This window comes from Lutra lutra, chromosome 10 (genome assembly GCF_902655055.1).
Source record: "Lutra lutra chromosome 10, mLutLut1.2, whole genome shotgun sequence".
NCBI lineage: Eukaryota > Metazoa > Chordata > Mammalia > Carnivora > Mustelidae > Lutra > Lutra lutra.
In genome coordinates, this window is record NC_062287.1 from 57985751 (window position 1) to 58010368 (window position 24618).

The following is a 24618-nucleotide window of genomic DNA, read 5'->3' on the forward strand; positions in this document are numbered from 1 at the left end:
GTTCACAGGCTCTCCATATTGGTAGCTCTCCATTCTCCTCTCATTCACATTCTTCTTCAACTCTGCAGCCCTGCCGACAATTCAAGGCCAATAAATCAAAGTGCAATCACTTCGCTTTAAAAAAAAAAAAAAAAAAAAAAGACCTCATGAATCAGCTGGGAATCATGCAGACGTTGAATCTGTTTGGCCAAACTGTAAGGCCCGATACAGACAGCACACTTGGAGCAGGGAAGTGAAAGTAGATGCTGGCGGTAACAACTGCTGTGGCTGCTGTCTGCCCATCACCCCCACCTCTCTACCAACATAAGAAAGCCAGGCCAGCTGAGTTGGGAAGGCCAGCTCATCCTCTAGGTCAACTGAGTTGGGAAGCTGTTAATGAAAAATCTCAAATATATTAAAAGTAGAAGGGATAGTTTAATGACTTCTCTCCCATTCAACAATTATCAAATTTGGGGGCACCTACCATTCTTTGGTTCTTCAATTCCTTTCCCATGAAATTCCTACTTCTCAGACTAGCTTCCTCCCCACTGGCCCTCTGCTCACTTTTCCCTACATGCCCTCCAGCCTCCCATGTACTCTATACCATTCCTTTAGGATGGTATTGGAACTATTCCAGATGCCACCTCTTCCAGAAACCCTTCCAGAGCAAAACTGTCCTTTCTATGGACTCCTAAAGCCTTTATATTCTGGACTATTCATCTGCTCGTCACATCTCCCACCTATGGAATCGCCCTTGAATTTTTCATTGCCACACCTTAGACTTTATCCCTTGCTCTCTCCCAGACTACTGCAGTGACCGCCAAGGTGATCTCCCTGAATCTAATCTTACCAGAACAGATGCACACCTAATAGCAGCCAGAGTGATCTTTCTCAGATACAAAACTGACCGCATCAGCCCTCTACTTAGACTTTGATACCTTTCTATTACCTTTGGATTAAAGCCCAAACTTATTTGTATGACACACAAGGTACTTCATAATCTGGTCCAACCAGCTACTTATCTCACCACTCTCCACCAAATGGCTTATACTCCAGCCACACTGAACCACCTGAACCACCTACCATTCTAACATGCTCTTCCCTTTTATCACTCAGCACTTTGGCTGGCGCCATCTTCTCTCCCTAGAATTCTTTCCTCAACTTCACTGTCTAGTTCATCTCTATTTGCTCTTGAAGATGCAGCTCGAATATCACCTCCTTCATGAGATATTTTCCACTGTTATTCATTCACACACTCATTCAACAACTGTGAGATGAACATATGCTAAGTTCTAGACTGGGGATACAATGATAAATAAATAACAGCTCTCACTCTCAAGATGCTTAGAGTCTATTAGATGTCCTCAAGTAGAGTGACTCCCTTTCTCTTCTGCAGAAATTTGCAATTTATACATATCTCCAAGGTCACATTAGTTTTTATACTTGTTTCTGAGTCTGTTTCCATAACTTGACTCTAAGCATCTTGAGGTCAAGGATATTTTCTTTTTATTAAAGCTTTGTTGGGCGCCTGGGTGGCTCAGTGGGTTAAGCCTCTGCCTTCAGCTCAGGTCATGATCTCAGGGTCCTGGGATCAAGACCCACATTGGGCTCTCTGCTCAGCGAGGAGCCTGCTTCTCACCACCACCACCACCCCCGCTGCCGCCTGCCTCTCTGCCTACTTGTGATCTCTCTCTCAGTCAAATAAATAAATAAAATCTTAAAAAAAGTTAAAAAAGCTTTTTTGAGGTATAGCATCTATTTTGTGGGCAATTAAATGACTGTTCATATATTTACAGGGTGGTGCAACCATCTTTCTTTAGATCATTTCCATCACTTTAGAAACAAACCTCATGCTCATCTATTAACTCCCCATTCACATTCCCAGACCTAATCAACCACAAATCTACTTTATATCTCTATATATTTGCCTTCTCTGGACCTTTCATATAAATGAAATCGTACAAAATGCAGTTTTTTTGACTGGCTTCTTTCACACAACCTGTTTTTTCAAGGAGCATCCATGTTCTAGCATATATCAGTACTTCACTCTTTTTTTCTTGCCAAATAATATTCCACTGTGTAGATACAGGTTTTATTTATCCATTTACCGGTGGATAGACATTTGTGTTATTTCTACTTTGGGGCTATAATGAATATTATTGCTATAACATCTGTATATAAGCTCTTGTGTGGATACATGTTTTTATTTCTCAAGTATGTATCTTAGGAGTGGAATTACTGGGTCATCTGGTACCTCTATGGTTAACCTTTTGAGAAACCACCAAATTATTTCCCACAGCAACTACATCACGTTGTATTTCCTCTACCAGGGCATGAGGGTTCCAATTTCTCCACCTCCTTCACAACACTTGTTATTATGTGCTTGTTATTATAATATCATAGTAGGCATGAAGTGAGTGGTATCTCATTGTGGTTTTTATTTGCATTTCTCTGATCGTTAATAATGTTTAACATCTTTTCATGCATTTAATGGCCATTTTTATATTTTCTTGGGAGAAGAGCCAATTCAGATCATTTGTCCAATTTTTATTGGGTTATTTATCTTTTATTGAGTTGTAAGATTTCTTTATATATTCTGAATGCAAATCCTCATCAGATATATGATTTGCAAATATTTTCTCCCATTTAGCAATCTTTCTGGATGTGAAGTGGGTCTGAGAATCATCTGAATCTTATTCACCTTTATGTTTCAAAGAACTAGACTCGGGGTGCCTGGGTGGCTCAGTTGGTTGAGTGATTGAGCATCTGACTCTTGATTTCGGCTCAGGTCCTGATCTCAGAGTCATGGGACTAAGCCTCAGGTCAGGCTCTGTGCTCTGTGAAGAGTCTGCTTGGGATTCTCTCTCTCCCTCTGCCCCACCCCCTACTTGCATGTACACTGTCTCTCTCAAATAAATAAGTAAAATCTTAAAAAACCAACCAAACAAAGAACTAGTCTATAATCTGGTACACTGTATATGTTCAGTGTTAGATGTATGTTACTTAATGTTAATAGCTTTGATGACAAGGAATGGGCCTTATTCATTCAGCATCCCCCTCATACTTGACACCTAGCACTACACACAAAGCACATGCTTTGGAAATACACAGAGACTGAGTAATTCTCCCCTGAGCAAATAGTGGAGATGATGTCAAATAAAATGGCCAAACAGAATTTTTCACATTTCCTCTTTCCCCTCCTAAAAAACTTCTACCTTGGTCCCTCCTGTTTCAATACCTGGTACTGTCAACAATGGTGCTGCCAATTAGTCAAGTTAAATCTCTCTCTCTCTCTGTCAAATAAATTAATAAATAAATCTTTAAAAAAAAATTTACAAGAGACAAAGGACATTATATATTGATAAAAGGTTCAAACCAACTAGAAGATAGTATAATTATGAACATAACTAAGTTATGTTAAGTTAAATTCATCCACTTTTCCTCATTATCTCTGCTATCGTACCCCTAACACTATTATCTCTCACCTGAACTACTGCAAGTCTCCTAACTGCTCTCCTTGAATATCCGTCTACAATTCATTCTCCTCAAAGCAGTCAGAAAGATCTTTTTTATTTTTTTATTTTTTTTTTTTAGATTTTATTTATTTATTTATTTTGTCATAGAGAGAGAAGCGAGAGTGAGCACAGGCAGACAGAGTGGCAGGCAGAGGCAGAGGGAGAAGCAGGCTCCCCGCCAAGCAAGGAGCCCGATGCGGGACTCGATCCCAGGACGCCGGGATCATGACCCGAGCCGAAGGCAGCTGCTTAACCAACTGAGCCAGAAAGATCTTTTTTAAATGCAAACCAGCAGGGGAGCCTGCCCGTCTCAGCTGGTCAAGTGCCTTCGGCTCAGGTCAGTATCTCAGGGTCTTAAGATCCAGCCCGGGGGTTCTGCTTGGGATTCTCTTCCTCTCCCTCTCTCTGCTCCTCCCTCATGCTTGCTCAGGTGCCCTAAATAAATCTTTAAAAAAAGATGCAAACCAGCTCACCTCACTCCCATCTTTCAAACTATTCAAAATCTTTTCATTGTATTCTCAGTAAAATTCAACGTGTTTAGCAGCATCTATGAGGCCTTACAGATCTGACTCTGCCATACTCCCTGACCTCACTGGTACTTTTTTCCCTTTGATTCAGACAATGATTCAGACACACTGGCTTTCACTTTGGTCCCAAAACATGCCTCATTCCATGACTTGTACTTCTCCCTCCACTTGACACATGTCTGCTTCCAAATCTTCAAACTGCTAGGTCTTCCTCATTCAGGTGTTGGTTCAAATGTCACCTCATAGGCTTTTCATAACCTCTCCTAGTTGTTCCCTATCACATCACCCTACTTTTCTCAGAGGACTTGTCACCATTTGGAGTTACATTTTTTGTTATCTGCATGCCCCCATTAGAAAGTAAACTTCACAAGAGCAAGGACCTTGGTTGTCTTGTTCATTGCAGAGTTACCAGGACCTAGAAAAATGCCTGTCATATTGAAGGTACAAGTATTTCAAGAAGGAAAGACTGAATGAACAATGCAGACGACGTATTTAATAAATGCTTGATGAATGTGTGAGTGAATGAATTAGGGAGGTGAATGGAAAGCACAAAAAAAATAAGTGGAAGCACTGCTATTTAGTATTTTTATAGCTGCTCACTCTTCTCCACCTTCACTGCCTTTACTTTTGCTCAGATCTTCATTATCTCTTAGCTACTTAAGTACCCCCAACTAATTTCTTCTTTCCCCAATCTGATCTCTCCAAAAATAACCTCTACATTTCCATCAGACTTGATCATTCTGAGACATAGATCTGAACAAGCTACAAGCCCAAGCTTCTCAGCATGTTGTTATAAACGCTTCTCCAACCTTAACACGCACCGTTATTCCCCTACATTTAGCCTATACTTCAGTTATACAGAAATTCTTTCAGTTCCCAGAATATTCCATGTTGTTTAATGCCTGCAAATCTTTGCATATGTTTGCAATTTGCTGGACTGCTCTTTCCTACCTCACAGACTCCATCTATTGAACTCAAATTTTATTCTTAAGAACAAACTCAAGCATCTTCTCTGTAAAGTCTTTAATGATTCCCCTAAGCAGAGTTAATCACTCCCTTCTTTAGGTCACCATGGTGTGTAACACCACTTACACTATACTACAATTATTTGTTTCCATGTCTGTCTTCCCCTACATGACTATCAGCCCCTGAGAGCAGGAACCAGGTCTTCATCTTTGTGTCCCCTGCACAGTATTTGGCATATATAAGCACTCAATAATTGATGACAGAAGGAATGAATAAACCCATCTTAACTCCTCAGTGGGCATTCAAAATCAACCTTATGTTGCCCCCAACGTGTGTTTCTAGATCTAGTACTTAGCCCTCACCTACTTGATGATCTCCAAATACACCCTTCTTTTTCACATTTACTTAGGGGCCTTTATTCCTGATGTTCTCTCTCTAGTGATATTTAAACCATCCATTAAGGTCCAGCTCAGAGGGCTCCCTCTCCATGAAGTCTTCCCTAACCAAATCAATGAGAAGGGATTTACTTCCCCAATAGTACTTTGTTTTGTCTAATAAGGTAATTAGGACCTCAGATTTTATAATTATAGTCAATATCTTTCCAACTGGACTACATGTCCTAATTTCTTTTTTTTTTTTTTTAAGATTTTATTTATTTATTTGACAGAGAGAGATCACAAGCAGGCAGAGAGGCAGGCAGAGAGACAGGAGGAAGCAGGCTCCCTGCTGAGCAGAGAGCCCGATGCGGGACTCGATCCCAGGACTCCGAGATCATGACCTGAGCCGAAGGCAGCGGCTCAACCCACTGAGCCACCCAGGCGCCCCTACATGTCCTAATTTCTAACAGAACCATAAGCTCCTTAAAAGCCAGAAACATGATCTAGCATCTTTTCTCTCAACCCAAGTGCTTAACACAGCACCTTGCCCGAAGCAAGCGGTTATCAACAAATGTTGTAGTAGTAAAGAATAATATATTTCAGGATCAGAGAGTCCATGCCTCCATTCTTCCACATATGTGATTTTACTTACCTTGGTGTAAATTGGCCTCCTATTCATATGGTAAACTTTTACCCCTCCTTTAAGAATCAGCCCAATGTCATATCCTCTCTTAAGTCTTCTCTGACTCTCCCAAATACACTTACACGCTCCATCCATGTACCCGTGGTACCTTGTATATAACTACTCATTATACTATATTGTCATTCTCACTTGATGAGTTCCTCCCCAACTAGACCATGAACTCTTCTGGAGCAGAGATAGTCTCATTATCCATTTATGAATTTCCAAGACCAAACAGAGTATCTGGCATAATTTAAATGCTCAATAAAGATGTGGTGAACTTTGAAAATAGTGACTCCCCGTTATAGAGTACACCAGCAATAGAGATCATGGAGTCCTACAGCCAAGTTCAAATCCTACCTCCACTTACAACCTAGGCAATCTTGAATAAATTAAAATTACTTAGCTGTGTCTCTGTTTTTTTCATCTAGAAAATGAGCATAATAATAGCATTAAAACAGAAAAGAAATGTTTATGTAAAAAAGAAATGTTTATGTAAAATGTTTACTATAGTGCCTGGTACACAGCATGCACTAAAAAGGTTGGCTATTGTTATCATTAGACCAAAAGAAAAAACACTGTTTCTGCAGGGTGCCAACTGACAGACTCAAGAAGAGACTAGGCTCAATCCTATGGACACTGGGGAGTAAAATGTCCCTGGAGTCCTTTTAAGTAACAGATACATTAAGTTATTGAGAACACCCTACTGGGGAAGGAGAAGAGAGGGAACACAAACCTTGGCAGGCTTATGCTTATGCTCTCTGTCTTGTGTCCCGTGTTGTTCCCCCCCCACCACTTCTTCTTTCCCCACTGTTTTCTCCCTAGTTGCCCAGGGCCAAAAGCCTCATGGCCATAACTCAGCATTCCCTTGAGAAAGCTGCACTGTAGAGAGAACTAATGAGTTTATGTTTACCTACAGATTTCCCTCTGAGGAGCCAAAAAAGAACAAGGGACTTCAAGAAGGGAAAACACAAAGAAAAAAAGTGGAGATAAGGCAGGACGGCAGATGGATTATCTTGGGTTGGCTTTCATGGAGTACCTTTCAAGACAAACAGCCCCATGTAGGTTTGAGCCTACACATCCCAGAGGCATCCTCTAGCAGTGCCTGTGCTTGCATGTGCTTCCATGGGCCAACAAGGCAAAGAAGCAGGATCTAGGAAAAGGAATGAGTACTAAAAAGCTGAAGCTACAAAAATAAGAATTCTAGCCCAATTTGGAGAAAACTGCAACGGAGGTATTCAAAGAGGGAATAGACTGACCACAGGGAAAAAGCTCCCTATCATTAGAGGGATTTAAATATAGACTGGGAGTGATCACTTGCTGGGGATGTTTGACTTGAGTGAAGGACTAGATTTAAGATTCAAGTTCAATAAACATCTGAATATCTACTCTATGCTAGCCACTGTGAGAGACTAGGTGCTCGGAACACAGATGAAAAATGATATGATTGTCCCCTCCAGGAATTCACTGCCTAATCAGGGAGATGAACAATATAAAATGGTAAAAGTGGACAGAAATCTATATAGGGTACTACTATGGGGCAGAGAGCAAGTCCTTAGATTCTCTGCCAATGACTGACTGGTAAGGAGCAATACACTATTAATTACAAACAAAAATGCTTCATAAGCAGTTCAAAAGCAAATGCTATCAGGTGATACTGTGTTACTTCAAAAACAGACAGTTAAGTATGTCAGTTAACCTTTGCTATTGAGTCAATACTTCCCTCATCCTGAGCAGAACTCACACCTATGAGCATTCTTATTTATGATACCTTTTTTTTTTTTTTAAAGTAGGATCCAAGCCCAGTGTGGAGCCCAACATGGGGCCTGAACTCATTACCCTGAGATCAAGAGTCAGACGCTTAACTGACTGAAGCCACCCAGGCAACCCCATCATTTACGCAATAAATATACTGTTGTCTGCGATGTGCCAAGCACTCGGTAAACCACTGAGGAATGTACAAAGAAAGACAGTCCCTGCATTCAAGGAGTTAGAACATTGCTCTTCATCCTTTCCTCTTCTCTCTCCTATCCCCCTTCATTGACCAGATGACACCTTAAATTCCTTCTGGAAGTAGATGAGTTATTAAGATATAAGCTTAATCAAAAAGTGACTAGCAAAAAGCAAGAGTAAGCTGGAGACAGGAGTTGTAATGGGAAACACTGTCTGCAGACAGGGTATCTGCCAAAGTATGAGATTCTGACTGCATTCTGAAGTCAGGCCTTTTTTGTCCACAACTTCCCTACCACCATTTTTTCCTTCTCTCAACTTAATATTATTACCAGAAATTATTTTTTTAAGATTTTTTTATTTATTTGACAGAGATCACAAGTAGGCAGAGAGGCAGGCAGAGAGGGAAGGGGGAAGCAGGCTCCCTGCTGAGCAGAGAGCCCGATGTGGGGCTCGATCCCAGGACCCTGAGATCATGACCTGAGCCAAAGGCAGAGGCTTTATTTAACCCACTGAACCACCCAGGTGCTCCTATTACCACAAATTATTAACAATAATTATACATTCATTCATTCATTCAGTCATTAGTATATACCTGATAAGAACTGTAGGGAACACAGGCAGAGTAAAATACTAGGATCCAGGACTTGCAAAGCTGCAAGAGATCTCTAAAACATCCTCTAAGTACAAACATGTCATTTCACAGATGGAGAAGTGAGGCACAGAGAGGTTGAAATCTTTCATGAATTCAATCTTCATGCATTTATTGAATCATATTCTTTGCCAGGCACCAATTATATGAGGATGGATAGGGCTTTCAAAGAGAACCGAATCTCATGGGAGATAGACAAATGCATGACCCCAGTCAAATTACCTCTGTAAATGAAGTCACATACTTACACAGAAATGTCCAGTGAAGGACAATATAGAAGTACACAGTACTCACACTGCCCAGAGTGGTTAAGAGCTCAGGAGCTGGAGTTGTTTTGGATTTGAACCCCAGCTCTGTCACTTATCCAGCTGTATAACATTGGGCAAGTTACTTAAATTCTCTATACCTCAGTTTCTGCATCTGTAGAATGGAGATAACCATAACAGTACCTACTATAAGGTTTTGGTATTAAGTTAGATAATGCATATAAAACACTCAGCACAGGACCTGGCACAGACTAAGTATTCTTATCTTATTTCAACTTCAGCACTTACCTGCTGAGCCCTAGTCTCAGAATCCTCCTCAACACAGCCTTCCAAGCATCTACTATCATTTGGCTGTCTCTGAGATAAAACACACAGGCTATTCCTAGTCTAGAACCCAGGTGTATTGTTTATTACTATCTTTCCCCCCACCACACTATGCTAGTTCTCATTTTACATGCCTTAAAATAACCCAAAGAAAAATGGTCAGATATCCCAGATTAAACGTCAGTCACACATACCTCAATCCCTCAGTAAAACTTTGGCTTTGGCCAAATATCTCTAGAGAGGAAAACCCCTGGAAACAAGGAACATTTATCAAATGTCTATAGGAGAGACCCACAGGAGGAAAAACAAAAACAAAAACAAAACAAAGCAGTGATTACTGCTTTGAGGAAGCAAGGGATTTCTACAGCCTCCCTGTTAGGGGTTTACCAGTCAAGCTGGGAAGAGGAGATAAGACATGAACTGCCACTTCCTCCTTGATGTACCCACCGCATCTACTGCCTAGCACAGCACCTGTGACATGTTTTTGTACTTATTTATCAGTCTTTCTCTTCTCATGCTAATCCATGAACTCCATGAAGGCAATTATCACACCTTCTCCATCTTGGTATCCTTAAGCATAGCACTGTGCCTGGCCCACAGAAGGTGCTTCAAAAAAGGTTGATGAGTTTATAAATCATAGGCAGGGAAAGAAGAAATCAGTGTAGATCAGATTAGTTCTGGAAGTCAGGACAGCCTTGGGCTAGAACCTTAAGTACAGGCAGATTTAGAAACACAACAGAGGGAAAGGATAGGCATTCTAGGCAGGCAGGACAGCACCAAAAAAGACCTGGCAATAACCAGAAAATGGTGCACAGTATGTTAGAACCAGAAAGAGTTTTAAACATGACTTAGTCCAATAGTTCAATTCTCATAGGGATGTTGTAAACATTCAGTCAAAAACAAAAAAACACGTACTACTAAGCAGAGGAGCTGGCACATCACAAACTTTCACTAACTGGTAGCTATTATTACTATTACTCAAAAATAATAATTACCCAACACTTAGTAGGAGCCTGTTGTATGCCACACAGCATGCTGAGGGAAGGAACTACAACAATGAGCAAGACAGGTTTGGACTCTGCTCTCTCTTGTAGCTAAGAATCTGGTGGGGAAGACAGACAAAATAATCCTTGATAGGCATGGGCTAGAGGAAATATGGGGGGTGGGGGTGGGACTGAAGGAACAAAGAGTAGGGTCATCCAATCAGTGGGCAGTAAAAGAGAACTCCCTGATTATCAAAGTGTGTCTTGAGACACCTTGAGGGGTTCTGAGTCCCCTTACAGACCCCAAAGTTTCAAAGTGAGATTTTGCTTGAATAAAAGGTATTGTGGTAAATAAAGGTTTAAAAACCACCAATCTAGTTCAATCTCCTCTTCTAACAAGAACAAAATAGGGCTCAGATGAGGTAAATTATACATCTGAGGCAGCAATACTTCAAGTTAGTTATAGACTGGGATACTTGCTTTGAACTTGAGCCGGAAACTACTCACTGATCTGCGTATCACATCATTCTGGCAGATGAACAAGCACTGGGAGTAGACAATCCAGAATTCCTAGGCACTGGCCAGGCAGACCGGCTGGCCCTGATGGGATGTTGACATGTTTTTTCTACCTTACATCCCAAGCCAGCTCTCGGTGCCAAAATGATGCCTCCAGTTCCTCTCTGAAGTTGGCCATTTACACCTTCCAGGAGGAATTCATGGCTCCAGGAGTGGGTCTGCTTCTGAGCCACCTATCTCATAACCATGAGTTATCCCACTAATATCCCCAGCACCATGTGGTTTGGCAAGTTGAGAGCAACAACTGAGTCTAACCAGTTATCACAGCCTATTTAGTACATAGCCTGAGCTGGCTAGACCCATTCTCATCTCCCTAAATACCACTAAGCTAATCACTCCTCCCATGGGGGTGAGGGTCGGGTGGGATGAGTCCAGCAGAGTCAAATTATTAGTAAATTAAAGAACCTGTGTAGAAAAACTAATATTCCTTTGGTTAATCCTTACTTTACACCTCTCAGGAATGAAAGGCTACTTCATGTTTTGGAGATGAAAATTCTGGACATAAAGAAAGGGGCAGTTTACTTGCTTAGATGAGTTTGCAGTTTAGGTCTTTTTTTTTTTTTTTTAAGATTTTATTTATTTATTAGAGAGAATGAGAGAGAAAGCACAAGAAGGGGGAGGGTCAGAGGGAGAAGCAGACTCCCCACCGAGCAGGGACTCCGGGATCATGATCTGAGCTGAAGGCAGTCGCCCAACCAACTGAGCCACCCAGGCGCCCTACAGTTTAGGTCTTTAAACTAAGGGGAAACAAATACTTTGGAATCTGAGAAAAAAATTGGGTTTAAGTCTTAGCGATACCACATAGTAGTTGCAAGATCCTTAGCATTCTCATAATACTCTGAACCTCAACTTTCTTGATCATAAATAGGGAATACTAATAAAATTACTGTCACAACTGTGAGACTCAAAATACTCTTTGGAATCACAGTCACTTACGAAATATACTGTATCAATTTTTACATGAGATCCTAAGACCATACAGTTTTAAATTACAGATCCCAAGAGCATAAAAAAACAGAGAAATGGAACCAAGGTTCTCCTTACAGTACGGGATAAGCTCAGGATAGCACAGGCAGACCTGAGTTTGAATCTACACATCCCAGCTCACATCTGTGGAATCCTACAAAAGTTACTCCAATCTCTTTAGTCTTACTCTCCTCCTGTATAAAATGCAGTTAATACCACCTAACTCACAGGGCTGCTCTTAGTTATGAATGAGATAATGCAAGTAAAGGACTTTAAACACAGGCTGGTTTATGGTAAGGACTCAATAAACAGTAACCTTTTCCACCAGTAGATCATTTCCTAAACCCTCTTTTCCATACACTTCTGCAACACAAGAGAAGCACTTAGCACAGCCTAAATTACCTCAATTACTAGAGAAATATATAATGAAAAGATAAAAGAGGAAAGAAATGAACTGATGACTGCTATTCCAGATCACTTATCATACTAAAGGTATGTGATATTGGAAAACACAGGTACAATATCCTGAAGAACAAAACCACAGCATGTGCAATCTTTCCAAAGAAGCGGCAAAGAGCACCAACTGCAGCTTAGTTAGGCTATCCATTACGGTTATCTGGGCCCCACAGGAGTCTCTCTACAAAACAGAAAGGGCTACAGGGAGACAACTCTGACGCCACATGCAAGTCACTACTTCTTTGTAAACCCAACCTTTATTTTTTCAGCTCAAAATCCATCTCTATCACAAAGATTTCACTGACTCTCCCTAGCAGACTCAAGTGCTTGCCCCACTGAATTTTTCACACACTTTCATTATAACAATTATCTAGCACTACAAAGCTATTTACATATCTCTTCCTTACACTAAGTTGGTAAAGATTCTGTCTTACCTTTGAATTGCCAGTGTATAATACACAGTAGACCTCCATCATTACAAATTATAAGAATGGCTTTCACCTTTTTCTTTACTAGCTAAGGCTGCTAAGAAACAGCTGGGTAGACTCTAGTATTACATAAACTAAGGTCTGCCAGACCAGACTCATTTTTTTCTTTGTTTAGGGTGAGGGCGCTTGAAGGGTTAACTGGCTGTTCCTACTTCTCAGAGTTATCTCCTCAAACACACAAAAAACAGAAACAGTCCATAAAGAATTTCCAGACCACAGATTATATTCTTTCTCAGTAAAAAATAACAGAAGTTTCGGGGATGGATGCTAGTGGTTACACATAAAGCTGACCTCCAGGCATGACACTCTAAGTCTATATAATACACTCATAATAAGCATATTATACAACTAGAAGCTCTTAAGTTCTTGAAACATAATGAAAGAAAAGGTAAGAAGCAAAAATCAAAAATGTCTTACATCAAAACTTGGAAGTTCTTTTCTTACATTTTCTTTCCTCCTCTGCTAATTCTTTAGCTCTTTACCTCAATGAACCCTGATATATGTAACTGAAATTAGCCTCTCTCAAAGGAGAACTCATAACTAACAAACTATATGTAATAACTTCAATACTGTATTTCCTTTTTTCCAGGGTGCTTTGAAATGTATCTCACTGAATCACAGCCAACTGTAATCAAAGAAACTTAAAGCTGTAAGGGGCCTCAGAGGTCATTTCCACAACCACCCCATGTCACCAACCAAGTGGCATCTAAACACCTCTAGTGGCTGGGAGCTATGGGTCTAAAATGGTTCTTAAAAATCTACCCCGGTTCTAACCACCTGTCGGGTACTCAGTCTCCTGCCACCTTAATGATCCCAATCAGGTAAACCAAATCCAAGTCATCCCACCACAAAGCAACAGTCTTGACTTCTCAAGTCCACTTCTACTCCCTTTCTGAGCCTCTCCCCCAGACTTCCCCAATCACCCACCCCAAAGCCTCTAAGATTCTGATCCCTCAGAGATCCCCTGGGTTCCATTCCTGACAATCAATCTCCTTCCTCCCATCCCTCTGTGCTGTCTATATTGTGTCCTGTGCAAGGCCATAAGCACCCCTTGTTCTGAATATACCTTTGGCCTCAAAATCATCTCCCTCTACTTTCTCACCTTCTCTTCACTTCTCAGAGCTATCGCTTCATTTCTTCCAAACTCAATGTGTCTTTCCTCCTAGTGTCTCAAGGACCACTGGTAATTAAATACATCCGTTGTTAAATGCCTCTTAAACAGGTAAAGGGGACATACATCCTTAAGGAGCTCATCCTCAAAGAACTCATACGTTTAGAAGGAGCCAGAAATAGAGAATTCACTTACCCCATAAGATTCGGTTCCTCTAGGAACCCTTCCCTAGCCCAAACTAAATTGGTCCCCTCTTTGCAGTGCCATCATTAAACCTTTGATGCAGTGACTAGTCTTCCCTGTGTCTCCCATCACTAGGCTGTGGCCTCGTCAATGGGAAGGCCCCTACGTCCCTAGCACTTAGCCCAGAACTCAGCACAAAGATGATATGTTAAATGAGTGAATGGATGAATTCCGGTATGCGATCATTCGTTCATCCATTCAGTGCCCAAAACTTTATTAAGTACACTAGGTACAAAGTCCTAGAATGTATGGAAAAATAAAATAGTTCTTATATAAAAAATAATGCTATAATACTAGCAGATTAGCACTCTTCCCCGGTCCGCGTCCCCAACCCCCACGCCAAACCTAGACGCGACTCTCCCACAGCTAAAGCCCGGCCTTCCCTTACAGAAGTCCACGCCCCTCCGACTCAAGCTACCTCTCAGCCCTTCAGTCCTACCCTAGGACCCCCAAGTAATACCTCAAATCTTAATGCCCCCATCCTCTCTAGCTTCTTTCCCTATCTTCCATCTCCACCCTCGAGGTTACTGCAAGTCTTCCCCCCCCATGTCCGCCTCCGACTCTCAGAGTCCAGGGTATCTCTGATTTCCCTCTCCGCGCACCCGCCCCCCATTTGGCTCCTTCCCTCTCAGGGTCCCGCCTCCCCTAGGCCCCTACTCCCGATACCTCTCCTCCCCTCCCTTCAGTTTTCAGGGTAAGCCTCTTTCCTCCTTGACTCTGAACTCTTCTTACCTCATCTAGCTCCCGTTCCCCGGCAGCACCTCCTCCAACCTCCACCTCCACCACTGCCGCCATCTTCACAACTCTCCCCCTCCCTCGTCCCCATGCGAGCCAGCTGCTTCCGCCGCTCAAGTGATCCTAGCCAATAGGCGGCTCAAGCTCCAGCAGGGGGGCGGGGCATCAAGACAGGCGGAGCTCTGAGAGGGACTAAGAGACCATCTACCTGCTACTCTTTAAAGGTCAGGGAGGGACGGTTTCCAGGCACTTCCAAGTTTCGGTGGAGGAGGTTCTTGAGAAATGAGAAATTGGGCCTGTATTATTTATAGTGCAAATATTTCACCAATTCTCCCCTTTGAACAGCGAAAGAGAAGAGTCTCTAAACCGTCAACTTTTGCGACGCTCCCTCACTCTGAGCGCCAAGGCGTGAAGCGTGGAGGCAAAGGACTACATATCCCAGAACGTATTGAATCTGACCCGGAAGTTTAACTTCCGCGCTCTGGACAGATTTGTAGTGAGTGAAAATTTGCGTAAGATATTCATTTACAAATAGACATAAAATATACATAGCTACGCACGAATGTCTTCTTGCTTCGATGGGAGTTCTCTTTCAGAAACAGCGGCTTCCTGAGGCGACAGAACACATTCCGGGACTTGAGGTGGCGTAAGAGTCGTGCTCCAGGTCAGAAGGCGGAGGTCAGAGGGCCGGATTGGCGGGAGAATGGGTTTGTGGTCCAAGATCTGAGGCAGCGGTGGCTCTTCGAGGTCCATTGTCCCGGGTGAGGGGCTTTGCGGGGGTTGTTGATGGGGAGGGGAGTTGCCGAGAATGGGTGGCCGTAAAGGAAAGTACAGAACAGCGCGTTCCGAGGTGCGGGGGAAGCGGCTGTGCGGCTTAGCCTCCTGAACCTGAGAGAAGAGCCTTGCGGCACCTCCACCGCTCCCAATCTGCTGTTTGCGCTCTCACGCCTTAGGGTCGCTTTACCAATCTCTATACTCTTTCCCACCACACATCGTGCGTGCGCAGCCCCTATCTTTACCCCCGCCCGTACACCTTATTCTCTCTGTGCTGCACCCCATCTTAAAGCTTCCTAACTCATTTCCACCCCCTTCTTATCGGTACATCTGGACCCAACACCATACAAACCTATGGCCACTGCACATTTGCCCCGTGGGCGGCCCAGCTGGACCTATCGGGAGAATAGTGCTAGGATGACCAGTGGACTCACAATGCAGTGCCTGTCAACTTTATTTTAGGACCAACAGGAAGTTACAGGGTAATATTTACACCATCTACAGGCATCTTATTTACTTAAAAGGGGAATTACTTTCATTATGTGAAACAATACAGAGAATATAATAAATGCCTTATAACCCAATCACCCCAAGTTGACTACTGACATCATGATCTCTTTGCATCCTCATTTTTAAAAAAGATAAAATAATACGGATAAAGGTTGAACTTACTTGAGTCTTCTACTCTCAGACCCATTACTCTTTCATCTTTCTCAGACACTATTATCACAGCTGGGTATTCTCCCAGTCCATTGAGAAAAATTCTGTGTATTCACAATGTAATTGTATTATTTCATTTTGGTTTTTGATGAAAATAAGTGCTATTTTCTGTATCATTCTGTAACTTAATCTTTCACTATATTTTTTGAGAACTGTCCATGTTTATGTATATTTACATCTAATTCCTTTCTTTTAGCTGTTTGGTAGTATTCTATTATATAATGTATATAGTATTTTACCATTCTATTTATCCATTCTTCAATTAATGGACATTAAAACTTTATGGTTTTTCCTATTAGAAATATTGTATGTGTCTGTACACATGTGAATCCCTCTAGAACTGCACTGTTCAAATAAGTTAACTACAGGCCACACATATGTGGCTATTCTTGGAATGTAGCTAGTTGGAATTAAGATGGGCTGGAAGTGTTTATGAGAGGGCCAGTTTCCCCATGTTATTGCCAAGCCTTTACATTTTTAGACTTTTTAATTTTTTCTGGTCTTAGAAGAGAAGTACTTGCAATTTCCTTATTACCAGAAAGTATGAGGACTTTTTTAAAATAGGGATTCTTGGTCATTCAAATCTTATGTGAATTGTATTTCTGTCTTCTTTCCAGTTTTCTATTGGATTGTTTTCCCTTTTCTTACTGATTTGTAATATTTAAAAATATATATTCTGAATACTATCCAAGTTTTTATGTGTTGCAGATATCTTCTTCCAGTCAGTCATTTCTATTTTAACCCTGTTTTTGTTACCTTAAGGTATTTTTCATGTTTCCATCTTTGATCACTTGAGTATAATTTTTTAAATATGTTATGAGGTAGGGATCTACTTTTATTTTTCTTCACAAGTGGACCAAGTTTTTGAACACCACTTGTTACTTCATGATTCTGTTCTATGTTATAGTCAACAGGATGCAAATTCCCATTTATATAAGTCTGTTTCTGTAATCTGCTTGATCTGTCTTTTTAGAATTGTTGTAGGAATTTGTGGCCCTTTATTGGTTAATGAGTTTATCATGTTTGCCAGCAACTTCTGCTGAAATTCTGAATGGAATTATGTTGACTTAATAAAGTATTCTTTTCTACAATTTTTTTTTAAAGATTTTATTTATTTCTTTGGCAGATACAGATCACAAGTAGGCAGAGAGGCAGGCAGAGAGAGGAGGAAGCAGGCTCCCTGCCGATCAGAAAGCCCGATGTGGGGCTCGATCCCAGGACCCTGAGATCATGACCTGAGCCGAAGGCAGAGGCTTAACCCACTGAGCCACCCAGCTGCCCCTAAAGTATTCTTTTCAATGGCTCTTTATGCCTACTGTGTTTCAGCACCTCCCTGAGGTGTGAGAGATGATGAACATGACAAAAATCCACATCCTCAAAGTACTCACTACTTAGTGGGGATGAAAACAGGGTAAACATGCATGCCATTGCAAAAAAAAAACAAAGAACAACAGTATATACAAGTGCAAGGAGGTTGGAGAGCACTTAATCTTGGAGAGCTGCAAGCAATTTGATAAACCATGATCTTCATGAAAAAGATTGTATATATCTTACTCATCGCTGTGTATCCAGTACCAGTACAGTGCCTGGTACCTACTAGACACCCCCAAAATATTAACTAAATAAAATATCCAAGATTGACAGCTTCAGGGTCCCCAAGCCTAGGGTGTATTTTGGGGCTGGCCAAGTCGGTCCTCTGTATGTTAATGATGAGAGATGGTAGAGTTTTCACATCAAATCACAAATGTATACTGGGAATTCCTCCAAAACAGAGACCATATCATTTATTTTTATATATCCAATGTATCCCCGTATGCAGAGAGTAGGAAAAATTGTTGAAGTTCAGTGAGTTCCTTTAGTGGGAATAATCAACTCTTAATTAATCTGAAGGCCTAGAAAGGTGACTTGGGACTCATCTTACCTTTTTCTCTCTTTAAAGCTAATGGCACCATACTGAATGTAACCTGTGAGGAGTGCTTGACCTTTGGATGACTTTCACTAACAGTTACCACTGTCAAAGCAGTCTGCCCCACTGTGAGCACTCCATGACTGCTGGCTCATTGGAGCTCAGTTTTTATGGTCATTCATTCAGCAGACATTTGCTAATCTGTTTCTCCCTCTTACACTGAGGATACAGAAATGAATTAGACATGAAGTCTGTCCTCCAAGAGTTTACAGTTGATCAAGGGACATAAGATATATACCCAGATAATTACAACACAGAATCAAGAGGATGAAATATTGCTTAGATGGTTGAGGTGGAGGTGATATTTGAGCATCAAAGATGCATTTGATTTGACAAGTACAAAAAGGAAAGAGCATTCCAAACAAAGGCAATGGCATGAAGGATGTCCTCGAAATGGGGATGAGGGGGAGAATTGGGGTTGGGGTGAGGGACCGGGGAAGGAAATAAGAAGACCAAACATTATGACCAAGAATTTATCAGAGGTCATGGACACATTCTCAGGAGCCAGATGGGTAACAAACATGGATAAAAAGGGCAGGGTATAAATATTTGGAGAGAGATCCCACCTAAAGGCATTCAGACAACTCTAAAATACCTCTAGCCAAGGAATTGTTGAAGCTAAGTGATGGATGGGTAAGAGTCCACTATATTAACATGTGTTTTTGCATATATTTAAAATGTTCCGTAAAATTTTGGCAAACAACAAAGTACAAATATCCATAATGAACTTTCAATATTAAATAAAACAATGAGAGGTAAAACACATCCTCTGATGAAAGGAATAGGAGCAGATGAAGTAGAAAATGTAGAGCTCTCCATTACAGATGCTTTGAGGAGCTAAGCTGCATTCATATTTATTAAGTACATACCATGTAAAAAGAGATTTGAATACATTGGCAAGCTATTAAATATTCCTAATAAGGGAGTGACAACGAAAAACAAATTTAAGAAGATTGATTTTAAAGGGAAGACAAAAACTGATAGACCTGATATATAGTTGAACATTTGTTGTATTTTTGCTATGTGCTAGGTTCTAGGGGTATAAAGGTAAATGATTTAAGGCATAATTCATGCCCTGGGGAGCTCACCTACATATAGACCAAATATTACCTTGCTAACATATTTTGTACTTGCCGCTCTGTTTCCCGGTGCTTGCATGCCAGTCATTTCACGTTTGTTGGAATCTCACCCCCTGGTCCAGATCGGTTCCCCACCCACTGCCCCCATAAGTCCATCATGGGAACTAGAAACAGTCTGACTGACTGCTGCAAAAATTACCAGAGATCCAGACATGGCCAATTTTGTTTTTCTTTTGTTTTCTTCTTCAGTAGTAGCATGAGGATTTGTTCTCTTCTGGAAGCTGATGGGACCAAAAAATAGGCAGTGCCAAAAGTGGTGACAGAAGAAATCTTGGGAGAAAGTAATTTCGTCTCCGACTTGGGACAGCTGCTGGGCACACCATGGCTCCTGTAAAGATTAGTCACGTGGTATCATTTTCCTCTCAGGTACGTTAATTAGGCATGATGTTTTTCTTGATGACTGAGAGGAGTGACAAAAATAGGAGACTTGGCTACACTTTCAGGAAACCCCCAGTTTAACAGAAGGGACATATCCTATCTTTGGGGATCCAAAGTCAAAGGAGGACACACAGCCCTTGCCCAGAGTAATGCAGGATGCATAACAGAAGTTTCCCAGGAATTAAAGGTAAAGAAGAGGAGGACATGGGGAGATGGAGAGGAGAAGTAAGTTGGGGGAAATTGGAGGGGGAGACGAAGCATGAAAGACTGTGGACTCTGAGAAACAAACAGGGTTTTGGAGGGGAGGGGTTGGGGTGATGGGTGAGCCTGGTGGTGGGTATTATGGAGGGCATGTATTGCATGGAGCACTGGCTGTGGTGTATAAACAATGAATTCTGGAACACGAAAAGAAATTATTAAAAAAATTTTTTTTTTAAATTATAAACCAAAAAGCTTTGCACAGTGGCAGTATCGTAGCCAATGAGGTTTATCCGAGGTGTGATTATTGCTAATTGAAATTATAAACCAAAAAAAAAAAAGGTAGGGGCACCTGGGTGGCTCAGTGGGTTAAGCCGCTGCCTTCGGCTCAGGTCATGATCTCGGAGTCCTGGGATCGAGCCCCGCATCGGGCTCTCTGCTCTCTCGGGGAGCCTGCTTCCTCCTCTCTCTCTGCCTGCCTCTCTGCCTGCTAGTGATCTCTCTGTCAAAAAAAAAAAAAAAAAAAAAAAGGTAGAAGAAAGCAACCTCAGGAGTCCATCCTTAGTTTGAAGGGAACTGTCAAAACCATAAGCCCAAAGTCTATATTGGGGTCCCTAGAAGGGCAGTTTAGTTACTCTGTCATTGGGAGCAGACCAGGACATTCAAGGTCATTTCTGAGGTTATCACCTCCACCATCAAAGGTGATCTCCAGGATGCTTGGCTCGCTCAGTCAATTAAGTGTCTGCCATCAGCTCAGGTCATGATCCCAGGGTCCTGGAATCAAGTCCCGCATCAGGCTGCTTGCTCAATGGAGAGCTTGCTTCTGCCTCTGCTTGCTGCTCCCCCTGCTTGTGCATGCATGCTCTCTCTACCTTCTCTCTCTCTCTCACAAATAGATATATAAATAAAATCTTAAAAAAAAAAAAAAAAAAAAACTCAGCCTCCTCCCTAAAAGTTCACTTTCAGGAAATCCCAGTTATCCCAGTTAGATCTAGGTGCCGGCGCCCGGGCTCAGGATTGATCCAAAGGGCTGATTCTCAGGGACTTGCCACCCTTTCATCTCCTGCCATTTCTATCCATTTATCCTTTCTTCCCATTCCTCCCCTTCTGTTTACCCTAGTCTTTCTCAGAAGGTACCTCGGCACTTTGGGTGGGTAAGTCAGCATCTGTAGCAGTGTCATTTGCCTGGTGGGCTATTTAGCATCCATGGGCTCCAGATCCTGATGACAATGATGCTTTCTGGTCATTATGACAGTCGAAAACATCCCCACTCATTTCAGAAAACCCTTAAGAGAGTCTTTGGGAGGGGCGCCTGGGTGGCTAAGTGGGTTAAAGCCTTTGCCTTCAGCTCCCGGGGTCTTGAGATGGAGCCCCACATGGGGCTCTGCTCAGCGAGGAGCCTGCTTCCTCCCCCCCTGCCCCACCTGCCTCTCTGCCTACTTGTGATCTCTGTCAAGTAAATAAATAAAATCTTTTAAAAAAAAATTACCCATATCCTTCTTACCTACATAGTCAGCCTAAATGGTTTTCTTCATACACTGAGCCTTCTAAAATGCCAGAGGTGATTACTTACCACCTAGTACTGAGGTTTTCAAACTGCACTCTACAGGCACCCACTTCTGGAAATTGAAGGCAGGGGTTCATATATGTCTCTAGGCCCCCAGCTTGTTTTTTAACCAGAGCTCTGTTTTTATTTGTTGAAAATACACACACACACACACACACACACACACACACACACACTTTAGTTTAAGATTTCAGTTAAGAGGACGGATTTTATTGCTAAAACAAAATGAAAACCATGATTATAGTCTCCCTCCCCTTTACTTATAGATGAAGAAATTTAAATGCAGAGAGAGAAAATAGTTTGCTCAGGGCCCTTCCACAAAAAAAAAAATACCTAACTTTGGATTCAAACTGAGAATGGCTCTCTTGGTACTGCTGTTGTTGCCTTTGAACAAATCACTTGATTTCTAACCATCAGTTGTAAACTTAGAATAAAAATCCTTGCCTTACTTTTCTCATAGGGTTACTTTGAACATAAATGATGTCTGTAAAAGCACCTTATAAATGAAAATTGTCTAGTGTGGTGGTTAAGGGCCCTGGATTCAAAGACCTAGGTGTTCTGAGGTTAGTCGGTTATTTAGCTCTTGTAGCCTTGGGTAAGTTTGAACCTAGGCTTCAGTTTATTGATCATTTAACAAATTAAGAAGCAATAATGTTAGGTAAACTAAACAGTAAACTAAAGTGTTAAGAGGATGAAATGCGGTAGTTTGGTAGAAGGATAGTTGAAAGGTCTGTAAATCCCCTGGCACATGATAACTCCTATCTAGTATCTTTCTGTCATGTTAAAATGCCTGGAAAGGTTTGGGAATGTAGGGATCCCTCCTCTTGGGCATCCTCTTTAGCCTTTGGCTCAGTGAAGGTCCTGATGTTCTCCTTTTCTCTCTGACCTAGGATCCCAAGTATCCTGTGGAGAACTTGCTGAACCCAGACAGTCCGAGAGGACCTTGGCTCAGCAGTCCTCAGGACAAGAGTGGGCAACTGAAAGTAGAACTCCAGCTGGAGAGGGCAGTGCCCATTGGCTACATTGATGTGGGTGAGTGAGTTCTCAGAGCTCTGGAAACCTCTGCGAGAGACACGGGAGTAACATTGCCCTCCAAATGCTCCACCGGAGTGTCCCAGTTCGGTCTAGCTGAGCACCTTTCATGGAATAAGCCCTTCCTGGTGTGAAGTGAGATGTGGCCCTTGCTCTTGGGACAGGTGTATGGTGTTGGCAAATTCTGAGGGTTCTGTTCACATAGAATGAAATGGGGATAGCATTCCCTGATTTAGGCAACGTACCTGCCCTGCTTTTATCTGAGCAGTCTGGGTGAAGCCTTAGGACGCTGACATAATTATAAGTGCCAACAAATACAACCTGTCTACACCTCTAAATATCATTGTCAAGAGCATCCTGGGGGATGAGCTCTGCACACCAATCTGGGAAGGCTCCATAGGAATTTATGTGTTGAGAAGGTTGACCTTAGAGTTCTCTGGAGTAGAGAACTGACAAAGGCCATTGGTCTCAGCTCTGTCAAGATAGAGAGATGTCAGGCTCCTTAGCAGAGGTTAGTAGAGACAGAGATTAGCATTGCCTACCAGAGCCAGAGGACAGAGAAGCAGCAAGTCTACTGAGTCAGGGAAGGTTTCTGGCTGGGAGGACCACCGTGAACCTTCATCTCGTCTTTCTGTGGACTGAGGTGTCATCCACTTCAGTTGCTGGCTCTGTGCTCCTTGACCTTTCTGGGCCAACTAGCTCTAGAAGGGAAGAATGTCTTTTTCCCACCCAATTCCTTATACACAGTCAAGGGAACATCTTCCCATTACCTTTAAATTCTTCTCTTAACCTTTTGTCCCCAGGTAACTGTGGCTCTGCTTTCCTACAAATTGATGTGGGCCGTTCTTCCTGGTCCCTGGATAGACCTTTTGTCACCCTGCTCCCTGCAACCATGCTAATGTCCCTAGCCGACTTAAAGCAGGGGAAAAACCGCTCAGGCGTCCGCATGTTTAAAGATGGTAAGGAGAGATCTTGGGTGGCTCAGTTAGTTAAGCGTCTACCTTTGGCTCAGGTCATGATCCCAGGGTCCTAGGATTGAGCCCCATAGCGGGCTGCACATTCGGCGAGGAGTCTGCTTTTCCCTTTCCCTCTGCTCCCCCTGCTCGTGCTCGCTTGCTGTCTCTCAAATAAATTCATAAAATCTTGACAAATAAAAATGGTAAGGGAGGCAAAAGCAGAAATGGGAGAGAGACCGAACAAGAGAGTTTATGAGAAAGAGATCCAGTGATGTGAAGCTAGATGACTCACTATAGAGGGCCATGGAGCTGGGCTGGTAGGTAGGCTTGCGAGAGGGGCCTGTGCAAGAGCTCGGTTATATCTGTGGGGCATGGGGGGAGTAGTGAGTGAACAGCTATATGGTATGTTTGTGTATGAGTTCTCTGTGATGAGAATAGGTGATAACTGGGAATATTTATGAGCTGATCTATAATGACACATAACATGATTCGGTGGAGCCTGAGGTAGAACTCTTCTTTGTGAGTAGTGTTTTTATTTGTATAAATGTACATGAGTGTGAGTACAGTTGTCCGCCCCTGCCTGCCCCTCATCCACGGTTTCGCTTTCCACGGTTTCAGTTACCGGCAGTCAACCACGGCCCAGAAGCACATGATACTCCTTCTGATGCAGTGTCAGAAGGGCGAGTAGTAGCCTAACTGTCACAGTGCCTAGCTACATCAGTCACCTCACTTCCTCTCACCTTGTAGGCATTTTATCATCTCACAGCATCAAAAGAAAAGGGGAAAGTGTACAGTGAGATATTTTGAGAGAGAGAGAAAGAGACCACATTCACATAACTTATTAAAGTATATTGCTATCATTGTTCTATTTTATTAGTTGTTGTTAACCTGTGCCTAATTTATAAATTCAACTTTATCATAGGTATGTAGGTATAGTGAAAAAACAGTGTGTACAGGGTTTGGTACTATCTGTGGTTTCAGGCATCCACTGAGGGTCTCAGAACATGTGCCCTGCAAATAAGGATGGACCACTGAATAAGTGGTAGTGGAGAATAATGTTTATGTAAGTGATGGAAGGCTATCGGATGGATA

General features: G+C 42.1%; 2 protein-coding genes and 1 pseudogene across 8 annotated transcripts in view; 2 read left to right on the plus strand and 1 right to left on the minus strand.

Moving 5' to 3' along the window:
• RNF121 (ring finger protein 121) overlaps window positions 1-14896 on the minus strand; it is a 75810-nt gene extending 60914 nt beyond the window's left edge. For 3 of the 7 annotated variants that reach the window (XM_047690699.1, XM_047690696.1, XM_047690693.1), the window contains exon 1: window positions 14794-14890. In XM_047690699.1, coding sequence (XP_047546655.1) covers window positions 14794-14856 — 63 coding nt within the window. In that variant the 5' untranslated portion in view covers window positions 14857-14890. Of the gene's footprint in view, window positions 1-12245; window positions 12386-13809; window positions 13919-14793 lie in introns of those variants that run through there. The other 4 variants (XM_047690698.1, XM_047690694.1, XM_047690697.1 and 1 more) reach the window with 3 other exon arrangements.
• Window positions 14897-15019: 123 nt separating this feature from the next.
• The window catches only part of XNDC1N (XRCC1 N-terminal domain containing 1, N-terminal like), a 41169-nt gene continuing 31570 nt past the window's right edge, over window positions 15020-24618 (plus strand). The window contains 4 exon segments of the mRNA XM_047692665.1: window positions 15020-15557; window positions 19585-19761; window positions 22429-22570; window positions 23374-23529. Coding sequence (XP_047548621.1) covers window positions 19717-19761; window positions 22429-22570; window positions 23374-23529 — 343 coding nt within the window. The 5' untranslated portion in view covers window positions 15020-15557; window positions 19585-19716.
• Window positions 20225-20307, plus strand: LOC125080191 (uncharacterized; annotated as a pseudogene).